The sequence below is a fragment of the Podarcis pityusensis genome (genome assembly GCF_964106645.2).
Source record: "Podarcis pityusensis genome assembly, chromosome: 1".
Taxonomy (NCBI): Eukaryota; Metazoa; Chordata; class Lepidosauria; order Squamata; family Lacertidae; genus Podarcis; species Podarcis pityusensis.
In genome coordinates this window covers 23,144,943-23,163,967 of record NC_138028.1, presented here as the reverse complement: position 1 = coordinate 23,163,967, position 19,025 = coordinate 23,144,943, and the positions used below count along the sequence as shown (strand labels likewise).

The 19,025-nt window shown below is 42.9% G+C and overlaps 1 protein-coding gene across 2 annotated transcripts in view; it reads right to left on the bottom strand.

The window, feature by feature from the left end:
• The window catches only part of CCDC88C (coiled-coil domain containing 88C), a 107,149-nt gene that overhangs the window by 32,021 nt on the left and 56,103 nt on the right, over window positions 1-19,025 (bottom strand). For both annotated transcript variants that reach the window (XM_081003358.1, XM_081003359.1), the window contains 10 exons: window positions 18,722-18,906; window positions 16,996-17,077; window positions 15,519-15,677; window positions 12,624-12,770; window positions 12,150-12,294; window positions 10,609-10,790; window positions 6,380-6,517; window positions 3,699-4,769; window positions 1,983-2,110; window positions 164-305 (listed from right to left, as the gene is read on the bottom strand). In XM_081003358.1, coding sequence (XP_080859484.1) covers window positions 164-305; window positions 1,983-2,110; window positions 3,699-4,769; window positions 6,380-6,517; window positions 10,609-10,790; window positions 12,150-12,294; window positions 12,624-12,770; window positions 15,519-15,677; window positions 16,996-17,077; window positions 18,722-18,906 — 2,379 coding nt within the window. The remainder of the gene's footprint in view (window positions 1-163; window positions 306-1,982; window positions 2,111-3,698; window positions 4,770-6,379; window positions 6,518-10,608; window positions 10,791-12,149; window positions 12,295-12,623; window positions 12,771-15,518; window positions 15,678-16,995; window positions 17,078-18,721; window positions 18,907-19,025) is intronic.

The following is a 19,025-nucleotide window of genomic DNA, read 5'->3' as shown; positions in this document are numbered from 1 at the left end:
TTAACTGGTGTGCATTGGGTACAATTTCATGACCTTCCATAGGAGGGCTCAACAGTTCGCTTTTCTCCAGAATAAAAAGTGGCCCACATGCTTTTCAAATAATCAATTTTTCATAACATGCAGTTTCACCCTTTATATTATGAAGCAAAGGTTTCCCTCTTACGGTGTTTAGTTCATTCTGTAACTGCTGATTCAAGGTGAGAAACTCTTGCAGCTGGGCCTCCAATACAGCAATTTTCTCTTCTTTATCACATAGCGTTGTCTTTAGGTCACATTCAGTTTTGCTTTCCAGTATCTTATACTTCCTGTGAGACAATGACCATATCAGTAATGAGAAAGGAACTAATTCTGCCTTATTAAGGCCTTTCAACCATTCTTCCTGCATATTAGAAAAGAGCCCACAGAACCACTGACTTTCCATCAGTATCCTACTTTCTCATTTGCAGAGATGTACTTATGGGGTTAGGGACGCGGGTGGCATGGTGGGTTAAACCACAGAGCCTAAGACTTGCCGATCAGAAGGTCGGCGGTTTGAATCCCCATGACGGGGTGAGCTCCCGTTGCTTGGTCCCTGCTCCTGCCAACCTAGCAGTTCGAAAGCACATCAAAGTGTAAGTAGATAAATAGGTACCGCTCCGGCGGGAAGGTAAATGGCGTTTCCGTGCGCTGCTCTGGTTCGCCACAAGCAGCTTAGTCATGCTGGCCACATGACCCGGAAGCTGTACGCCAGCTCCCTTGGCCAGTAAAGCGAGATGAGCACCGCAACCCCAGAGTCGGCCACGACTGGACCTAATGGCCAGGGGTCCCTTTACCTTTACTTATGGGGTTAGAATTAGAATAAAAACATCCGGACATGCGTAAAAGGATGCTGTATGGGGACTTGTATACTGGGGGCTTGTATACTGGCATCCATGGATGCATGCTGCTAGACCAGGAATAGAGAACTGGGTATGGGCAGTGGGCAGTGGGCCAGATCCTTATCTCTTGCATTACAACCCCCAGGGCCAAGTTTGACAGGTGGGTGAAGCTATGCTCCTTTCAATCTCCTGACATCACAATGATGTCAAGCTTGAAATCAAACCGTGTAGACAAAGCCATAGCCCTTTGCAAGTCCTGGTGATCAGCTGATCACTGGGGCTTACAACCCCCTGTGCATCTCTGTTTGCAAGCTCTTCTCAAGTGCTGTGCAAGCTGATAGTTGGGGCTTGTGAAGCCCTTGTACACAGCACTCTGTAAGCCCTGGCAATCTGCAAAGCACAGAGAAAACCCCTTTTGGGCCAGTCACAATGGTACTTGATGTGATACGCGATGCTACACATGTAGGGCAGGTGTTCATGCCTTGGCCCAAATGGTCTGGTGGGCCACAAAAGGAGACCTGGAGGACCTACTTGGGCCCCACACTGGGTTAAACATGCAGTAGTACTGCCACCTATGGTAAACAGTGCAGTTGGAAGAGACTCTTCCGCAGGGAGAGCAAAATAAAGGGAAATCCTTGTGCTCATGCCATTCTGCTACATTACAGATATTTTTGCAGATGTCATGTATCCACATCTTCCTGAGAATAATTCAAATAGCAAGTGGAAAGCAGAACCATTACTTGGCAAAATTGCAATATTTACAGTAAGTAAATCCCCGATCACACTGAAACTCAGTGAAGCTAAAACTTCGTATTTAATTCACTATGGCTTGCAAGATGTCCCTACATCTGTGCAGCTGGCATCTCTGTTGACAGCCTTGTTTGAAGAGAAAGTCAACCTCACAGTAACTTTAGGACTGATAGGGGACTTTCATCTACCTATAGAAGCTTCTTTTAGAAACAAGTAATGTGGTAATTTAGTTCCTTTAGAAGAAACAAATAGGAGCACCAGAGAAATCCCACAAACTTTTGACATGAGCACAAAGAACCTGGGAAATTGTAATGAGGGGAAATTAAGGCAAAATGTGCCAGAAATCCTTCCAAAACAAAAAGGCGATCTTCTCACTTGTCATTGTTGCCATTATCAGTATCTAGGAGCAGCTCCTTATTTAATCCAATCTTCTCCAGTTCCTGGTCCAACTTGTCCATCTCACTAGACAATCTCTGGCTCTTCAACTTCTCAAGAACCAAATCCTGCAAATAAGGACCAACTTAATTAGTAGCCTAACAGTGAAAGCAACAACATAACTGCTTTTTCTTTACAACAATATTAGATTTGGGAAGCCCTCCCCACAGAAGACTTCACAGAAGACTTTTCTTGCACAGTTGTCACTATTGGGAAGAAAAACTATGACATCTACTGTACAATACTTCTCAAGATAAAAAATTGCACTGGATGAAGAATTGCATTTGGAACACATAGGGCACCTTTGTGATAAACCACAGTTAAACCAAATAGTCCTTAAATAACCATAGTTTCCCATTTAGTCTGAACTGGCAGACTATGGATACCAGCTTCAGAAAAAGTTGATATAATAAGAACTCTGAAGTATGGTTTGGTATCTTGGCTTGTTCTAAAATTTGTCAGTTTGGATGAAACAAACAGATATGGATAACTGGGAACTTCCCAGTTCAATTGTGGGCCACAGTACAAGAGGAATCAAAGAGGCTCTGTGTACAAGCCAAAGGCTCATGTTTAACTTGGCTTAATATCCTAGCAGGTGTTTGAGCAAAGTCACTCTGGAACCAGCCAATTTTAACTGTGTGAACCAGGCCTTAATTTGTGAAGAAACCTTTGCTGAGGATTTACGACTTCGATGTTCTGTGTTCTTGAAATCGCAACCTGCCTGCGAAATATGACTCTCTCTTCTGTGATTCAGAAATCAGGTTGGCACTAGGCAGTGATTTACTAATAACTCTACAAAATCTAAATTGTGGATCACAGAGGAGAGTGCACATCACCTATAGTGGGGGTGAGGAGAAGGTAGATTTGGATCTGAACTTCCATTAGTTCAAAAATGAACAACAACAAATGAACTTTGTTCATTTACATTAGGCTGCTGCAATGAAGAAAGCTAACCAAAGTAGACACTGGGGGGAAAGGACTATAAGCTCAGCTCAGCTCAGTTGCAGATAACAAGTTTCTAGGGGTCACGGTGCTCTTCAATTATTTTGTGTTGTCTAATGCCTTTTCTACCCGGCTCTGGTTGGCAGACCTTGGGGTTCTAGTAAAAAAATTTGAAAAGTGGCTCCAACAAGCCTGAGGTCAACAGAAATGGTAATGAGAATTCAGCCCCCTCTCTGGGCCATGACAAGATGTTATGCTCCAAATGGCCACATAGTGTCCCCCTAATTCCCTCAGTTGCATTGGATATACGTTATATACAGGGTGAGTCTTTTAAAAGAGGCCCTATGGAATATGTGTACAGTGGTACCTCAGGTTAAGTACTTAATTCGTTCCGGAGGTCCGTTCTTAACCTGAAACTGTTCTTAACCTGAAGCACCATTTTAGCTAATGGGGCCTCCTGCTGCTGCCACGCCGCCGGAGCACGATTTCTGTTCTCATCCTGAAACAAAGTTCTTAACCCGAGGTAATATTTCTGGGTTAGCAGAGTCTGTAACCTGAAGCGTATGTAACCTGAAGCGTATGTAACCCGAGGTACCACTGTACTCTGTATCCATGGGACCTCTTTTAAAGGACTCACCCTGTATAAAACGTTCTAATATGCTACATGCTAAAATGCACACTTCGGACAAAGACACTAATGTTACATGTACTCACCTCTCTCAATGTAGCTAGTGTTCTCTTGTCAATGGCAAGTTGCTTTAGGAGATCTTTATTGTCCTTTTCAAATTCTTTCATCTTATGAGACAAGTCTCTGGACCTAGCCAGTTCTCTTTCTAGTGTTCTCTTTTCCTTCTCCATTGCTGCCAGTTCTGCAGTGTTCTCGTCCAAATTAGCATCTTTCAGCTCCACCTGCTGCCAAAGTCTTTTTGTCTCCTTCTCCAGTATCTTCTTGTCTTTATCCAGCTGGGACACTTCTTGCTCCAACAGTTTCTTCTCCTTCTCCAGCCACTCCAACCGCTTATTTGAGATCTTCAGCTCCTCTAAATTTTTCTGGAGGGTTTGGTTCTCACTTTCAGTGCCTTCCAGTTCCTTCTCCAGTTGCTGGATTTTCTTGCTGCTGTTCTCTATAATCTGCTGAAGTCTTTGGTTCTCGGTGTTCACACTCTGGTAACTCAGCTCCAGCCGTTCCGATTTCTTGATCAGAATCTTTAACATCTCTACATTTTTCCTGAGCTCTTCTTTCTCTCTTTCCAGTTCTTTATTTTCTGCTTCTATCTGGGCCATTTTTGCGCTGGCAAACTTCATTGTCTCCACCATTCTCCTGAGTTCCAGGTTCTCTTCATCTAGCTCCTTGTTGTCCTTTTCTAGGCTTTCTAGCCGGACAGAAACATTGTGCAAGGTGTCCAGGGATTTTTTCAGCTTCCTGTTCTCCACTTCCAAGTTCCCATTTTGTTCCTCAAGAACCTCAACTTTCTCCGTAGTGATCTTCATGGCAGCAACTTTCTTTGTGAGCTGCTCGTTCTCCCTCTCTAGTCGATGAAGCTCCTTGTCCATTTCCTCTACTCTTTCCACCTTTTCTTTAACCTGCTCAAAGTCCTTCTGCAGTTGCTTCTTCTCAAACTCCAGCTTGCTGAGCTTGCTACTGGTCTCTGTAACCGTTTCATGGAGTACTTTGTTTTCCACTTCAATGTCTTTCACTCTGGCCTCACTACTGACCTGAGACCTCTGCCTCAGGGACAAAACCACTTGATTGAGATGGTCCGTTTCCTTTTCTAGGTCTTTTATCTACATTCAGAAACAAAAAAAGATGGTGTATTAGGCAAACACAAAAAGCCCTGCTGCATGCAACCCAAAGCTCAAGTAGTCTCGCATTCTGCTCCCCCAGTAGCTAATAAGATGTCTAAGTGAAGTCCACAAGAAGGACATGAACGTAATGGTACCTTCCCATGCATTCAGTACCAGAAAGCTGCAAACAAGCCCTTGGGAATTCACCTTTCAAGAAACACAACCTAGACCAAACAGATGAGATGCATGATGAAGTTGCATTATTTCAAGAAGTCAAAGGTAAAGGTAAAGGGACCCCTGACCGTGAAGTCCAGTTGCGAATGACTGGGGTTGCGGCGCTCATCTCACTTTACTGGCCGAGGGAGCCGGTGTTTGTCCGCAGACAGCTTCCGGGTCATGTGGCCAGCATGACTAAGCCGCTTCTGGCGAACCAGAGCAGCACACGGAAACACCGTTTACCTTCCCGCTGGAGCGGTACCTATTTATCTACTTATACTTTGACATGGTTTTGAACTGCTAGGTTGGCAGGAGCTGGGACCGAGCAATGGGAGCTCACCCCATCGCGGGGATTCAAACCGCCGACCTTCTGATCAGCAAGCCCTAGGCTCCGTGGTTTAGACCACAATGCCACCCATACTTGAGTATAAATACTGTACACCTGGTTCAATAATCTTTTTGCTCTGTTTTGTGTCATTTCAATTGCCCTGAGACCTCCAGGTATAGGGTGGTATATAAATTCAATAAGTAAATAAAAATAAATCTCATAGCACTATGGACACGCTGTCCTGCTAGCAAGGAGTTAGCACCTCTGCGACGAGTACTGTAGGCCAAACATTTTAGGTTTGGCTGGAGGTGCTATGAGGTCCCTGGGTGCCAGAGCATGGCAGTGGCAGCATCAAGACATTCCCAATGCAGGATTAAAGTTGTGGAGGAGATGGCCTGAGATATCTGTCTGGGATATCCCAATCTACCTTGGGGAAGCAGAGTGTTTCGGTTTTCTGTGGAAATTTCCACACCACCTTGAACTGAGTTGTGTTTACTCCTTATTCTGCCCAAATATTTACGCTACTCAAACAGACGATGCGACTAAGCAAGCACAATGGGAGTTGTTTACTTAGGTATACCTAGGATTTCGGTTTTGTCACTTTGCAAGAGAGTTCCTGTGGACTGTTATGGGAGTCAGGGTAGGCAAAACTGAGTTAGATGGATCAATATAAGGTATAAGGCAGTTTTCGTTGTTTCAATGAATTCTTGAAGCTATTCAGAACAGCAGCAAAGGTGATGCAATTCTTTCAGCATTTTTATAAATTTGATCCATACACAACTGCTTTTGCAACTCAATTTTGCTTCTGGCAGTATGAAAATTGAGTTACTTCCTCTTGACACTCCCTCTAAACTGGCAAGTCAAGGTGACCTGAAGGTGTGGAGACACCCATGTGGACTGTGATGGATAAGTTGAAATGCTTCATGCTTTGATCCTGCGGAGCCCTAATTTCCTGGCAGGAAGAAGTTTTGGTGCCTTTTTATATTTGTGGGCCAAGAAGTCTTTCTAAATAACCAACCAGTCAACCAACCAAGCAAACATGCCTCTGGGTTACATCTGCAAGCACCTGTCTCTCTTTGTCAGCTTTCAAGGTCTCCATCTTGCCCTGAAGCTGTTCCTTCTCCTTTAGCAGCTCCTCGCTTAAAGCTTCCAAGTCTTGATTACTTTGCTTCTCCCGTTCAATCTGGTTCTGCAGCTTTTCAATCTGCATGGGAGAAAATTACCACAATATATCATATGCAAGCCTGAACAAACATTGTTCACATGCAAAGACATTATGAGAATGTAAATACTTGCACATTTGTCCACTCAACGGTACTTTTTTCAAAGCAACAAGTTTCGACAAACTGGGTCTCTATCTCTGCATTTATAAACAACGCAACCTTTTACTTCTGCAAGGTTGCTGAATGTCTCACTTCAGTTTGCAGTAGAACTTCAGTGCTGGAAACTGAAATTGTTTTAACCTTTAAGTGTCTGTCATGCCCCAAACTAGATGTTTTTATCCCTATCAGCCAAGTTACATGTTATATACAGAAACCAGGATTATCCAATGGACAATGGACAAAAATACCCATTTTGTGTGCACCAGGATTCTCGGGTCTGCTCTTATTGAAAAATTGCAGCTCTTTGAACTGTATCACAAGTTCTCAGGGACAGAAGGGGTAGGCCTCAAATGTGTCACTGCCTTAGCAGAGTTCCCCATTCAGTGCTCTGGTGTGGAGATCTGGAGACCCAGAAAAAAACAGTTTTTTCCCCAAGCCTTTCCCCTCCCCCCTTGAAATTTTTTTGTATTATGGAATATTTTCTTTCAGAATGGTGAATGAAATGTTCAAAACAAAATGAAAGACCTACATTGGCTCCCAGTATGTTTCTGAGCACAATTAAAAGTGTTGGTGATGTCCTTTAAAGTCCCAAATAGCCTCGACCCAGTATACCTGAAGGAGCATCTCCACCCCCATGAGGTCCAGCGCCGAGGGCCTTCTGGCAGTTCCCTCACTTTGATAAGTGAGGGAACCACACAGAGGGCCTTCTCGGTCGTGGCACCCACCCTGTGGAATGTCCTCCCATCAGATGTCAAGGAAATAAACAACTATCTGACTTTTAGAAGACATCTGAAGGCAGCCCTGTTTAGGGAAGTTTTTAATGTCTGATGTTTTCTCTTTTATTATTATTATCATCATTAATTCTGTTGGGAGCCACCCAGAGTGGCTGGGGAAACTCAGCCAGATGGGCGGGGTATAAATAAATTATTATTATTATTATTATTATTATTATCCCTCAAAATGTTACTTAAAAACTATGTAACAGGAAGACTGTTATGTAAGACTATATACAGTGTCAGATGATTACAATTAATTCCTTTACAGTTACACTGAGGACAGGCAAGTCCTCACCCAAAAAACTGAGATGGAAACTCTCAAACACAAGCAAGATGCATTTTTGCCATTCTCACGAGAGAAGGAAGAAGTGGTTCCTTTGCTTGTGAAAGGGTAGAGAAGCTTGTTTCAATCAGGGCAAAACTTCAGTTTTTATATTTCCACGACAGCAACAGCTCAAAAGATTAGTCTGATTTAAAAGCAAAACAAAACATGTTTACCCTCCTATGGTTTCAAAATTTCCAGAAATTCTACACCTCTACTCTGGACACAATCTAGACGGCACAACTGTAGCCCCCCTTTTGTCATATTAAGGCAGCCATGTGGGAACTCGGATGGTCCAGCTCATCCCCACACTGCTAAAGTAGCAGAAGAAGTCCAGGCAATGTTGCAATGGTATTGGCATAAGTAAAGAAGGGTTTCTGTGACAGAATGTTCTATCTAACTGTGAGGCAAGGGGTTCCCTAAACTCCCCCACCCCCTGCCATAGGCACTTGTTGAAGATCTTGGTGGACCACACAGTGATGCCTTGCCTGTTGTAGCAACTGTAATTCCATAGAAAGCAAATTGTAAAACAATAAAATACAATAAAAGAAGCAGTAAAAACAATTAAAAATCAATACAAATATTTAAGGAGATAGGTGTGCCCTTGCCTATCTTCAGTCACAATTTCACAGGCATGGTGGGGACCATCTGAATGAAGCTCACAGACCACTGGCGGTCCACAGACCACAAGACCACAGATTGGAAACCCCTGCTCAAAGGGCTTTAAAAGAGTAAGCTCTCGTTCATTTTATACAATTCTGCTGTTAATGTTTTAATTAAAATGCATCTTTTCTAATGCTCCCCATCCTCTCCAATTAATTAATGTAAAATTAAAATAAACTGGGATGGGGAGAGAGAGATAGGACCCCCCCCCCAATTTTTCTGATTCTAATCCAGCCAATTGCCAATCCAGCATTACCAGCTCACTCCAGCATCAACATAACAAACACCACCTGCTTTGTCTGGCAAAATAACTACTCAGCCTTACAAATGGATTATTTTTTATATTCACTACAGCCTGACCAGGTTCTGGAATATCTCAACACATTGGACCCATAGCCTTTAGGATAATTAAAATAAATTGATTTTGTCCTGTAGAATATCCAGCAGAATTCTTTAAGGAAGAGGTCTGTGGATGCAAAATGTTAAGCACTGGAAACAGCTGCTGCCATCTGGTATGGTTGGCCAAGCTTCTGGCTAATTTAGGTAATCTCTACGCAATGAAAGCATTTCCCCCTTTTCCCTGCTAATGGCTACGTTTGGACTTAATGTGGTTACATGAAGAAGCTGTTGGCTCATGTGCTCTCACCTCCCCTGGCTCAGCAAGAGGAGAGCAGAAGTTTTTTGCTTTTGTATCAATTATCCACAGTTTAGCATTATGCCTAAACCACTGCTGGTCATAATTAGAAGTTACCGAAACAAGCAAATTTCATAAATCATGGTTTGAAATAGACTTGTTTTAGTAAACCGTCCTTATGATTAACCACAGCTTGTCTAGGTTTGGACATTGTTGTTGTTGTTATATTGATTTATATCCTTTTCCCCAGACAGGGACTGAAGGCAGCTTACAGATAGAATAGATGCTAATGCTAAACTGCAGTTAAAAATGGAAGAGGAAGCTTCTTGTCTTCTCATGGCCACGCAGAGTATATGAGTGCAAGCCTTGTTCATATCAAACTACTAAACCACAGTTCAGTGTGAAGTTTGAATGTAGCTGGTGAGTCAACCTCAGATGATTTTATGTTTTATACAAAATCTCTCTACTCCATCTGAACAGAGGTCTGGATGTCTCCAATGGACTTGGACTAACATGAGAACAGCCAGATAGATGGATCAGGCCAGTGGCTCATTCAGCATCTTGTTTGCACAGCAGCCAGACAGATGCCTAGGGGAAGCCCTCAGTTATAGAAAATAAATTGGCAGATTACAAATGTGTATCAGCCACTATTGCAGGAAGTGTCTAGATAAAGCAGCCCTGCCTAGTATGTAGAGAAGATCATTTAACATCTAGAAGTGGCTCCCTGGGGGATGTTTTGCCAAAGGCTGGAATATAAATCCATTGTGGCAATAACTGCAATAACAAGATTCTTCCACTGGGGAGACCAGAAATTCAATGGAAATGTCTGTTTAATCTGCTTGCTTCTTCTCGAAGACATTGGGGTTGAAAAATTAAAGCAATTTGGCTCGATACCCATGGTTTGTTTGTAACTCTGACATATAGTGAAGGCTTAAGTGAATTAATGAAAGTTAAATTGTCAAGAGCTACCAGCCAGAGCTCCTGCCAACCTAGCAGTTCGAAAGCACATCAAAGTGCAAGTAGATAAATAGGTACCGCTCCGGCGGGAAGGTAAACGGCGTTTCCGTGTGCTGCTCTGGTTCGCCAGAAGCGGCTTAATCATGCTGGCCACATGACCCAGAAGCTGTATGCCACCCTCGGCCAATAAAGCGAGATGAGCGCCGTAACCCCAGAGTCGGTGATGACTGGACCTAATGGTCAGGGGTCCCTTTACCCCTTTACCTTACCAGCCAGAGACTATCAAGGATTCATCATCAGCCCCATAACGTCTTAAATACTGTACATCTATCTAGCAGAGAGTTTTGTGCTACTCGTGCGAACATGAATGAAACTCCCGTAAACCAAGTCAGGACTACTAATCCACCTTGTCTGATAATGTCTTCTCTGATTGGCAGCTGCTCTTCAAGGTCCAAGACAAGACTCTTTCCTTGCTCACACTAGCACCGTACTGGGTTTCCTAGCAGGGAAAATGAATAATCTTGCTATGAGAGAATGGATCAATACCAATCCCTTTAAGAACAAAAAAGGAGAAGGTGGCAAACAGCCCCTGGTACGCTCAGTTAATGTTTTGTTAATTACCTTTTGGCCAAGCTGCTGGTTCTCATTTTGTAGCTCCACAAATTTAAGGCTACTCTCTTCAGAGGTTACCGATGCATCCCTGAGCTCTTGGATAATATTTTGCAGACTCTGGTTATCCTTTTCGAGCTTCAAGATGCGACTTGATGCACATTCGTTCAGTTCAAAGACAAAAGACTTCCTTGCTGTTGAAATACAACATTCAGAATACAAGACTGTAGCACATTTGTACGCCTGCATCTATATCCAGGATTAACCCCATGTGTTATCAGCTGACTTGTATCAATACTCAACTCTTTAAAAAAAACAAGAGGGGAAAGGAGAAGCACCTTCTCCTCAAAAGATGAGCTCTATCACTTCTGAGAATTATGTGCCCTTTCATTCTAAAACACCATGCAAAATTATTTCATCTTCTCATTCATAAAAACAGTTTTTTAATTGATTACTATAACCAACTGATCAGCTGAGTACAGAAGATGTAATTTAAATGGAATTGATTTAAAGGAAGATAATTATTCCTTTAATATATTTTTAAGTCAAACACATTGTCATCAATATCCTTAAAAACAAATAAATCCTAGCAAGATACATATTACTATTTACTATGATTTGTTATTAAGGATACTGGTGATCATGTATATCTTTATGCAGCATTATTGACTCACTATTTTATTTGCCTTTAAAATTCCATTTATGAATCACAATCCAATAAAGTATCTCAAAGGAATTTCACAGTAATAACATCCACAATCATTTTGTCTCAAACGTTGGGAAATTTCACAGCAGAAGAATCGCCTCAGGTGGGGGCACACCCTCCCAATGGCTCATGACCTCCTTAGATAATTGTTATTTAACAAAATTTATGCACAGTGGTTTCAAGGGAATCAGCATTACATATGTAATCAGCCCACTGGATCACTAGCAGAAGAGAAAGCTAGTGAGAAACTATGGGTATAAAAGAACAGATTCCCCCATTTAATATTATATTAACAGCACCTGAAATTAACTGCTTTATAAATCACGCACAGATGTTTGCATCTGGCTACCTACAGAACCAGAGGCATTTCTATTAGGCCATCATCCAAGAAGATCCATCATTCAGAAAGTTATTAATTAAATAGTCAGTGCTTCTGCCAGCAGCAAGATGTGTTACTGTAAAGTGCTGAAAAACTGGCAAGACACTGTAAGGTGTGCTTCTGGTCGCCCTTTCAAGCAGACATGGCCTGATATGTTTTGGTGCTCAAGGCAGAAGATTCAAATAGTGCCTCACCCAAGCTGGTAAAAGATAATGAGCATCATAATTGCCAATTAGCTAGTCTTTACAGAAGCTCAGAATTTGCCACCTGGGGGAAGCTGCTTCACCTTGCCCAATGCCAGAGATGGCCTGGTTTTTTTAAAAAAAAAATATTGAAAAGGAAAAGATGTATGAGAGAGGACCTAGATACAAACAGAGACTGGGGAAGCCTCCATTGTGTGTATCTAAACCAGAATAAAAACAAAAAATGGGCCGGCAGCAATGTGCCAAACCACCCCATGCCACTTACTATCAGAGAGATCTGTGCTCTTTGACAGCTGCTCCAGTTCCCTGCCCAGGTGGGCAGACTCGTTCATGCTTTGCTTCTGTGCAATTTCCAGCACCATATTCTCTTCCAGCAGCTCCTCAATCCTCTTCTTGTCCGTATCCCTGTCCTAGTGGAGAAGGGGCAACACAGAAAGACATAACAATAATCCAGCTTGGAGACTTAGCATTTATACCTAACAAAGGCTGCTATGTACTAAAGACAACGATGGGCAATTTTTTCATCCTGCTGCATGTGGGGAGCTATAGTCTCTCCAGCCAAACTGCTCACAGGGAGAATCCCCAGCATGACCATGATATCATTGGTGGGAGAATATTTGGCCCTCAGGGCTGAAGAACTGGGCATTTCATTCTGGAGGAAAGACGTGTATTATCGTAGCTCTCACTCAAAAATGATAATAATTAGTTTTTAAAAGAAAATTCCCGTTGATAACCATACCAGCTCTATGTCATGAAGCTTGGATTTCAGCTGCAAGTTTTCCTTTTCAGCTTCGTGCAATTTATCACCACGAGCTCTTGCGATCATCAGCTGCTCTTCCAGCATTGTCTTTGTTTCCATTAATATGATGTTGTCTTCTCTAAGCTCCTGAAAATGGCAAATTCACAAAGTAAAGGATGGTTTCATTGAGATTTCAAATGGCAGGTAATTTTAATGTACTGAAATTTAATCTTCGTGTGCTGCAACATCATTCTTGAATTAAAATACTTTTGCTTTCCTAGCAGAAGTTTGACTTTCGAGAATCACAAGACCAGGCCACTTTTGATATGGAAATTGTAGAAAGACAGAAATAACTTGCAGAGCAGGAAATTTACTCAGATCAGCAAAAATAAATATGTTAAAGCCATTAACTAGATAACAAATGAAATGCTAAAGTTAACTGGCATCCTTCAAAAGAATGAACCAATATTAAAATCCTTCCATCTCATTTTCATGAGAAAGATGAAGACAAAACAACTACCATGACTTAGCACCAAAATATATGTTATACAGCAGCCATATGCAATAGCTTGGTGCCCTTAGGAGGAGAGGCTTTGCTGTGAGGAAGGGAGAGAGGCCCGGAGGTTGCTTTCCCTGCTCAAATGTATTACAGAAATGCTCTGCTTCCCTTCAGACTCGTCTTTGCAATGTCAACATGTGTTTAGAACCTCTTTTAAGGGAACTTTGCAACAAGGAGGCAGGTCAGCCTAAGCTTACATGAGGCTGTAGTGCAATATTTAGCTCTGTATTTGCAGCGTAACCCTAAACACACGTACTTGGAAGAAAGTTCAATGGGCCTTACTCCCAAGTAAGTCTGCACAGAGCTGCAGTCTGATACTTGTTTTACATAGTATTAAACAGGTGAAAGTACTTGAAAGAACAGCACATATCTAATCCTTAATTAGTTCTGAAAGGAATCAGTGAATGTGCTGAAGGTTTAATGGTTGGTCAAATCAATAGGTCAGCTTGGACATCATGGTAATAAATCATGGTTTACTGTGTCAAGAAAGAGTCACAGCAAGTCTTGGGCTCATGCCCCCCCCCCCTCCAGTATGGTAAAAAAGGAAGGTGAAAGCATGAGCCTGAGGTTTGATGTGCCTTATTCTTGACATGATGCACCATGGTTTATCATGTCAGAAGTTAATATAAACCTAAACTGTGCTTAATCCTAACTACAGCTGATTGCAACAAGCCAGCTTAATAAAGCATAGTTTAAAGCTGACTCGGCCGCAGTTCACACAGTGAAACCATTGTTCAAACTATGCCTCCAAGCAACATTTTAATTGAAATAATTACTCCACAAAACTATAAAGCTGCAAGTCAGAGCCTGGAAAATGTACCCTGTGGCATTGACCTCAAAGGGCACTTAGCTGCAAATCATATTTGTGTTAGGTAAGCAATAAAAGACAAACAATGCCTGCCTAGAGATTTATTCTCTACTTTAATTAACAAAAAAGCCATTAATCACAAAGCCATTTCTTTGGTAACTAACTAAAACAACTGCAAAGATGACTTCATAGCTTGGGAGGTGGGATGTGTGTGTCTGAATATTACAGTTTAGTATTAAAACACCACTCTCTGTGTGCATTTTTAAAAACTGCATACTGGTATTCATTTTTATTCCACTCACTTCTCATTTTCTTCTGGGGAATCTTGACTGGTGTTTGCAGCAGGGGACTCAAGCAGAGATTCCCTAGCTTCTGAAAGAATCCAGTCTTCAGGAGCAGCATGGTACTCAATGCAGAGGAATGTCAGGGCATATTTATGACGGGCTGGAATCTCCTCCTCAGAGGAAATGCACTAACACTGCTCTTCTGTGCATTGTTAACACACACTACATTGGGATTACACAGCAGGGCGGCCTACAGACCACATGCACCTTGCTGCTTCCTGGAAGGCTTGTCAAATTAAAACAACACTCAGTTACTTTCTCAAAATGGAGCAACAATGGATGGCAAAAGCAGCGCTCATGGGCTGAAGCATAGCACTGTTTTGAGAGAAACACACTCCTTTAGCATTCAATTTTATGAAGAGGAGTGAGGGCCACAGACTTTTCTACAGGTGAGAGAAGCACCCTCGAATTCTGACAGGCTCAACACTAATGCCTCACAATTCCAACTATTACCAGTGAAAACACAAACGTAAATGTCCTCTGCTGTCAGGCTGGTATAGGCAGTCATATGGAGACAAGGGAGATTTAAGATTTCCGCAGCTTTAAGGGGAGGCAACCCTGGGCTGAAGCGATGGCTAGAGCGATGACTCCGCCATCTTGTCTCCTCAGTTCTTCCTGCTTGTCGGAACATGCTGTGGAGCAGAAGAGGCAGCAACTGGGGATGTAGTTTGAGCAGGCTGGCAGAGGACTCACTCCTCCCTAATGCTATTTGCCGCCATGTTTTCCTAGGGACCATTTCAAGGGTGAGGCACATACTGGGGTTGAAGGAGAGGCATACCAACTGTTGGGGATGGTGAGCAGGAGAAGGCATTGCACGTTGGACCTGCTTGTGGGCTTACTGTAGGCATTTGGCTGACCATTGTGGGAAACAGAATGCACCTTTATTACATATTTTTGAGATCATTTATTATATTAAGTGGTACCTCAGGTTACATACGCTTCAGGTTACAGACTCCGCTAACCCAGAAATAGTACCTTGGGTTAAGAACTTTGCTTCAGGATGAGAACACAAATCGTGCAGCGGCAGCAGGAGGCCCCATTAGCTAAAGTGGCGCTTCAGGTTAAGAACAGTTTCAGGTTAAGAACAGACCTCCAGAACGAATTAAGTTCTTAACCTGAGGTACCACTGTACATTTTTTAAATATATCTAAATACATAAACTCCTGGTTAAAAACCTGACTTGCCTCCATCCGTGCTTTGTAGAAATCCACATCGTGCAGTTTCTCTTTACACCGGACCAGCTCCATTTCAAGCCTCTCCACTCTGTTTGCTTTTTCTCTTAAGGAATCCAGTTCATCTCTATAGGCCCGAGCAGAGCGGGCATCTGCCATGAGGTTAATGTTCTGAGTTAAAACAAAAACCAAAAAAAGGGGGAAAAACTAGCACAGCAAAGTTTTAAAACACTTTAATGATGGACACTCATTTTATCTGTTTATGTAGAAACTTGTCCCGCTCCCGTCCCCCATGTCCACCTCCCCTAAAAAATGGCTTGCAATACTAAAATATACATATAATGAAAAGAACTCCATGAAATGCACTAAACCACCATAAGAAAATGCCAAAGCCATAAAAAAGCGGGAGGGTATTGCAATGGACGGGTGCCACCCCTGCGGGGAAAAACATACTTCCTGTTTATTACATTATTTATTTTAAAGCATTTCTAGGTTGCTTGATATTTTAAAAAACATATACCATAAGTGATATCCAAATATACAACATAAAAATAATAGAACAGTATCACAAAGTTCATAGTCCTCTGCCACCACCGTTCCACAGCAACGGGAAATCTTGAGCATACGGTTCTGAACATGGAGTTTCTATGTAGCTAACATGACTAAGAGTCACTAACAGACTTCTCCTCCATGAATCTGTTTCATTCCTTTGTAGTCATTTAAGCAACTGCTTTGTCCACCACATCCTCTGCCAGTTAACTTTTGGCATTCTATGCTTCAGGTAAAACTATCTGCTTAAGTTCTGAGTAACACGAATGCTTGCATACTTAATAGAAATAGGCCAAAAGAATTTAAGAGCGGCAATTAGGTAATAGTTGTTCAACAGCGGTACAGACTCCCTTGGAAAACCATGGATTCTCCTTCATTTGAGGTTTTTAAGCAGGGGTGGAATGGTCATCAGTCATGGATGCTTTAGGTGAGATTCTTGCATCGCAGGGGGTTGGACTAGGTAAGGTAAAGGGTTAAGGACCCCTGGACAGTTAAGTCCCGTCAAAGGCAACTATGGGGTGCGGTGCTCATCTTGCTCTTCAGGCTGAGGGAGCTGGCGTTTGACCACAGACAGCTTTCCGGGTCATGTGGCCAGCATGACTAAACTGCTTCTGGCGTAACAGAACACCAGGATGGGAACCAAAGCACACGGAAACACCGTTTACCTTCCTGCCACAGCAGTACCTATTTATCTACTTGCACTGGTATGCTTTTGAACTGCTAGGTTGGCAGGAGCTGGGACAGAGCAACGGGAGCTCACCCTGTCGCGGGGATTCGACCTTGTATGGCTGGAATGTAGCCACATTCCATTGCTCCACCCACTTTTGCCTCTGGCCCCACCCACCACAGGCATGTGGTTCTCACAAAGGAATGCGGCTCTTTGGCTGAAAAAAGGTTCCCCACCTCTGAACTGAATAGCACTTCTGCATAATTTCCTTACCTCTTGCTTTATTTTCTGCAGTTCCAGGACTAGCTGATCTACTTCATGTCTAGTGTCAACAAGTTGCTCCGATTTTTCTTCCCTGAAGAGTTCATAAAAGTTGGTTAACATCTTGCCACATTAGTCCCAAGAACCCTTAATGCACTGTGAATATCCCCTATCTAGGCCTAGATGAGAAATGTGGTACGATTCAAGTTCTCTTGTTGCTAATTTACCAAATTTAGCAAGCACCACATACCACTAAAAAGCAGTTTCAAATTACAGTATTTTTAAAAAGTCATTTAATTTTCCGGTTTATCCATTACCAACCAAGAACAAAAAAAAAATGTATACATCAAAAAATAAAGAGAAGCAACCGTATCAATGACGCATGGGAAGGGGTAAGTAAAAACAGAAAAAGAAAAGAAAAAGAGTCAAGGCAAAATAAGGCTATCTGGTGTTATATCTTCATGGTGCTTTTTTTAAAGAACTCAGTGCCATCTCTACCATTAGGCAGAGTGGGGCAGCTGGCTCAGGCTGCAGGTGCCAAGGGGAGGAGAGGAAAGAGCTGTGTGCTGCACATAGCCTGGTATGCCCCTCCACCCCAAGCTAACCAGCTGCCTTCAAGTGCAGTTGAAGCTGCTGTGCCATTGCTAGTGTCAAAATAAGGCTCAGCCCAGTGTTGCCAGATTCCGTACATGAACTGAAGTGGGTGTGGGGTGCCAAATCGTCCTTTGCCCCAGCCAGCAAAATGTATTGGGCTGGTCCTGCTAAAACTGCACACAGGGAAACAGCAGGACCATGAATAAAGACGTGCATCTTTGTTAGCACATGAGTAGTTAGGACTCAGCGTCATGGCCTGTTGCTAGTGAGGGTTGGGGGATGCAGGTGTGGCAAGATAATGCAGCTTCTGGCAGCAGCCATGTCAAGTGAGATGTGGCCTTCTGCCCTGAAGCATATAAAGGCAGGAAAAGCCGCCTTGCCATCTATCTGTGTCACGTGATCATTCAAATATTTACAGCGACATCTTCCACCACTTCCCGTCTTCTTTTCTCTATATACCAGGGTTTCCCAAACTTGGGTCTCCAGCAGTTTTTGTACTACAATTCCCATCATCCCTGAGGAGGGGTCCTGCTAGTTAGGGAAGATGGGAGTTGTAGTACAAAAACAGCAGGAAATCCAAGTTTGGGAAACCCTGGTATATACATTTTTAAGAATGCAGACTGTGCGAAGGTAAGAAAATGTAGTGGGTTGATGAGCAAGTGTGCAAAAGCAGGCGTGTGTTGTGGAAAACAAATGAACCCCAAATTGCTTTCTTCAGGAAGGCAGCAGGGGAGACTGAGCACCCTGTTCTGTAAGCACAGCTAAATGTAGGACTTACCAGTACTGATCAATACAGTGGTACCTCGGGTTAAGAACTTAATTCGTTCTGGAGGTCCGTTCTTAACTTGAAACTGTTCTTAACCTGAAGCACCACTTTACCTAATGGGGCCTCCCGCTGCCATCGCGCCACCGGAACACGATTTCTGTTCTCATCCTGAAGCAAAGTTCTTAACCCGAGGTACTATTTCAGGGTTAGCAGAGTCTGTAACCTGAAGTGTCTGTAACCTGAAGTGTCTGTAACCCGAGGTACCACTGTACACTGAAGCTAAATGCTACACACTGTGCATGCAGTTCTGTGTTATCGAAGGACACCAAGAGGCCAATAGTTCTCCAGCAGCTCCAGGGGCTTAGTGTCAGTACTTACAGCTCCTGCCTGATCCTCCTTAGTTTAGCCTTTGTGTCTGCCAGCTCCACAGACAGATGCTGTTTGTCCTCATTGGAGAGGCGGCTGGCTGGGTTTGGCGAAGAGGCTGGGCTGGAAGTTTTTAATGGGCTGGGCGGCTGTTGGGATTGCAGGTAATCTCTCTCCTGAGTGAGATCCACAATGAGCTGGGAACAAACAAACAAAACAACCCATGTGAAGAATATGGCTTGCACATAGCTCCATTCATAAAAGGATCTCAGACCACTTTATGAAAGTCGATGACTTTATAGGAAGATTTGGACAC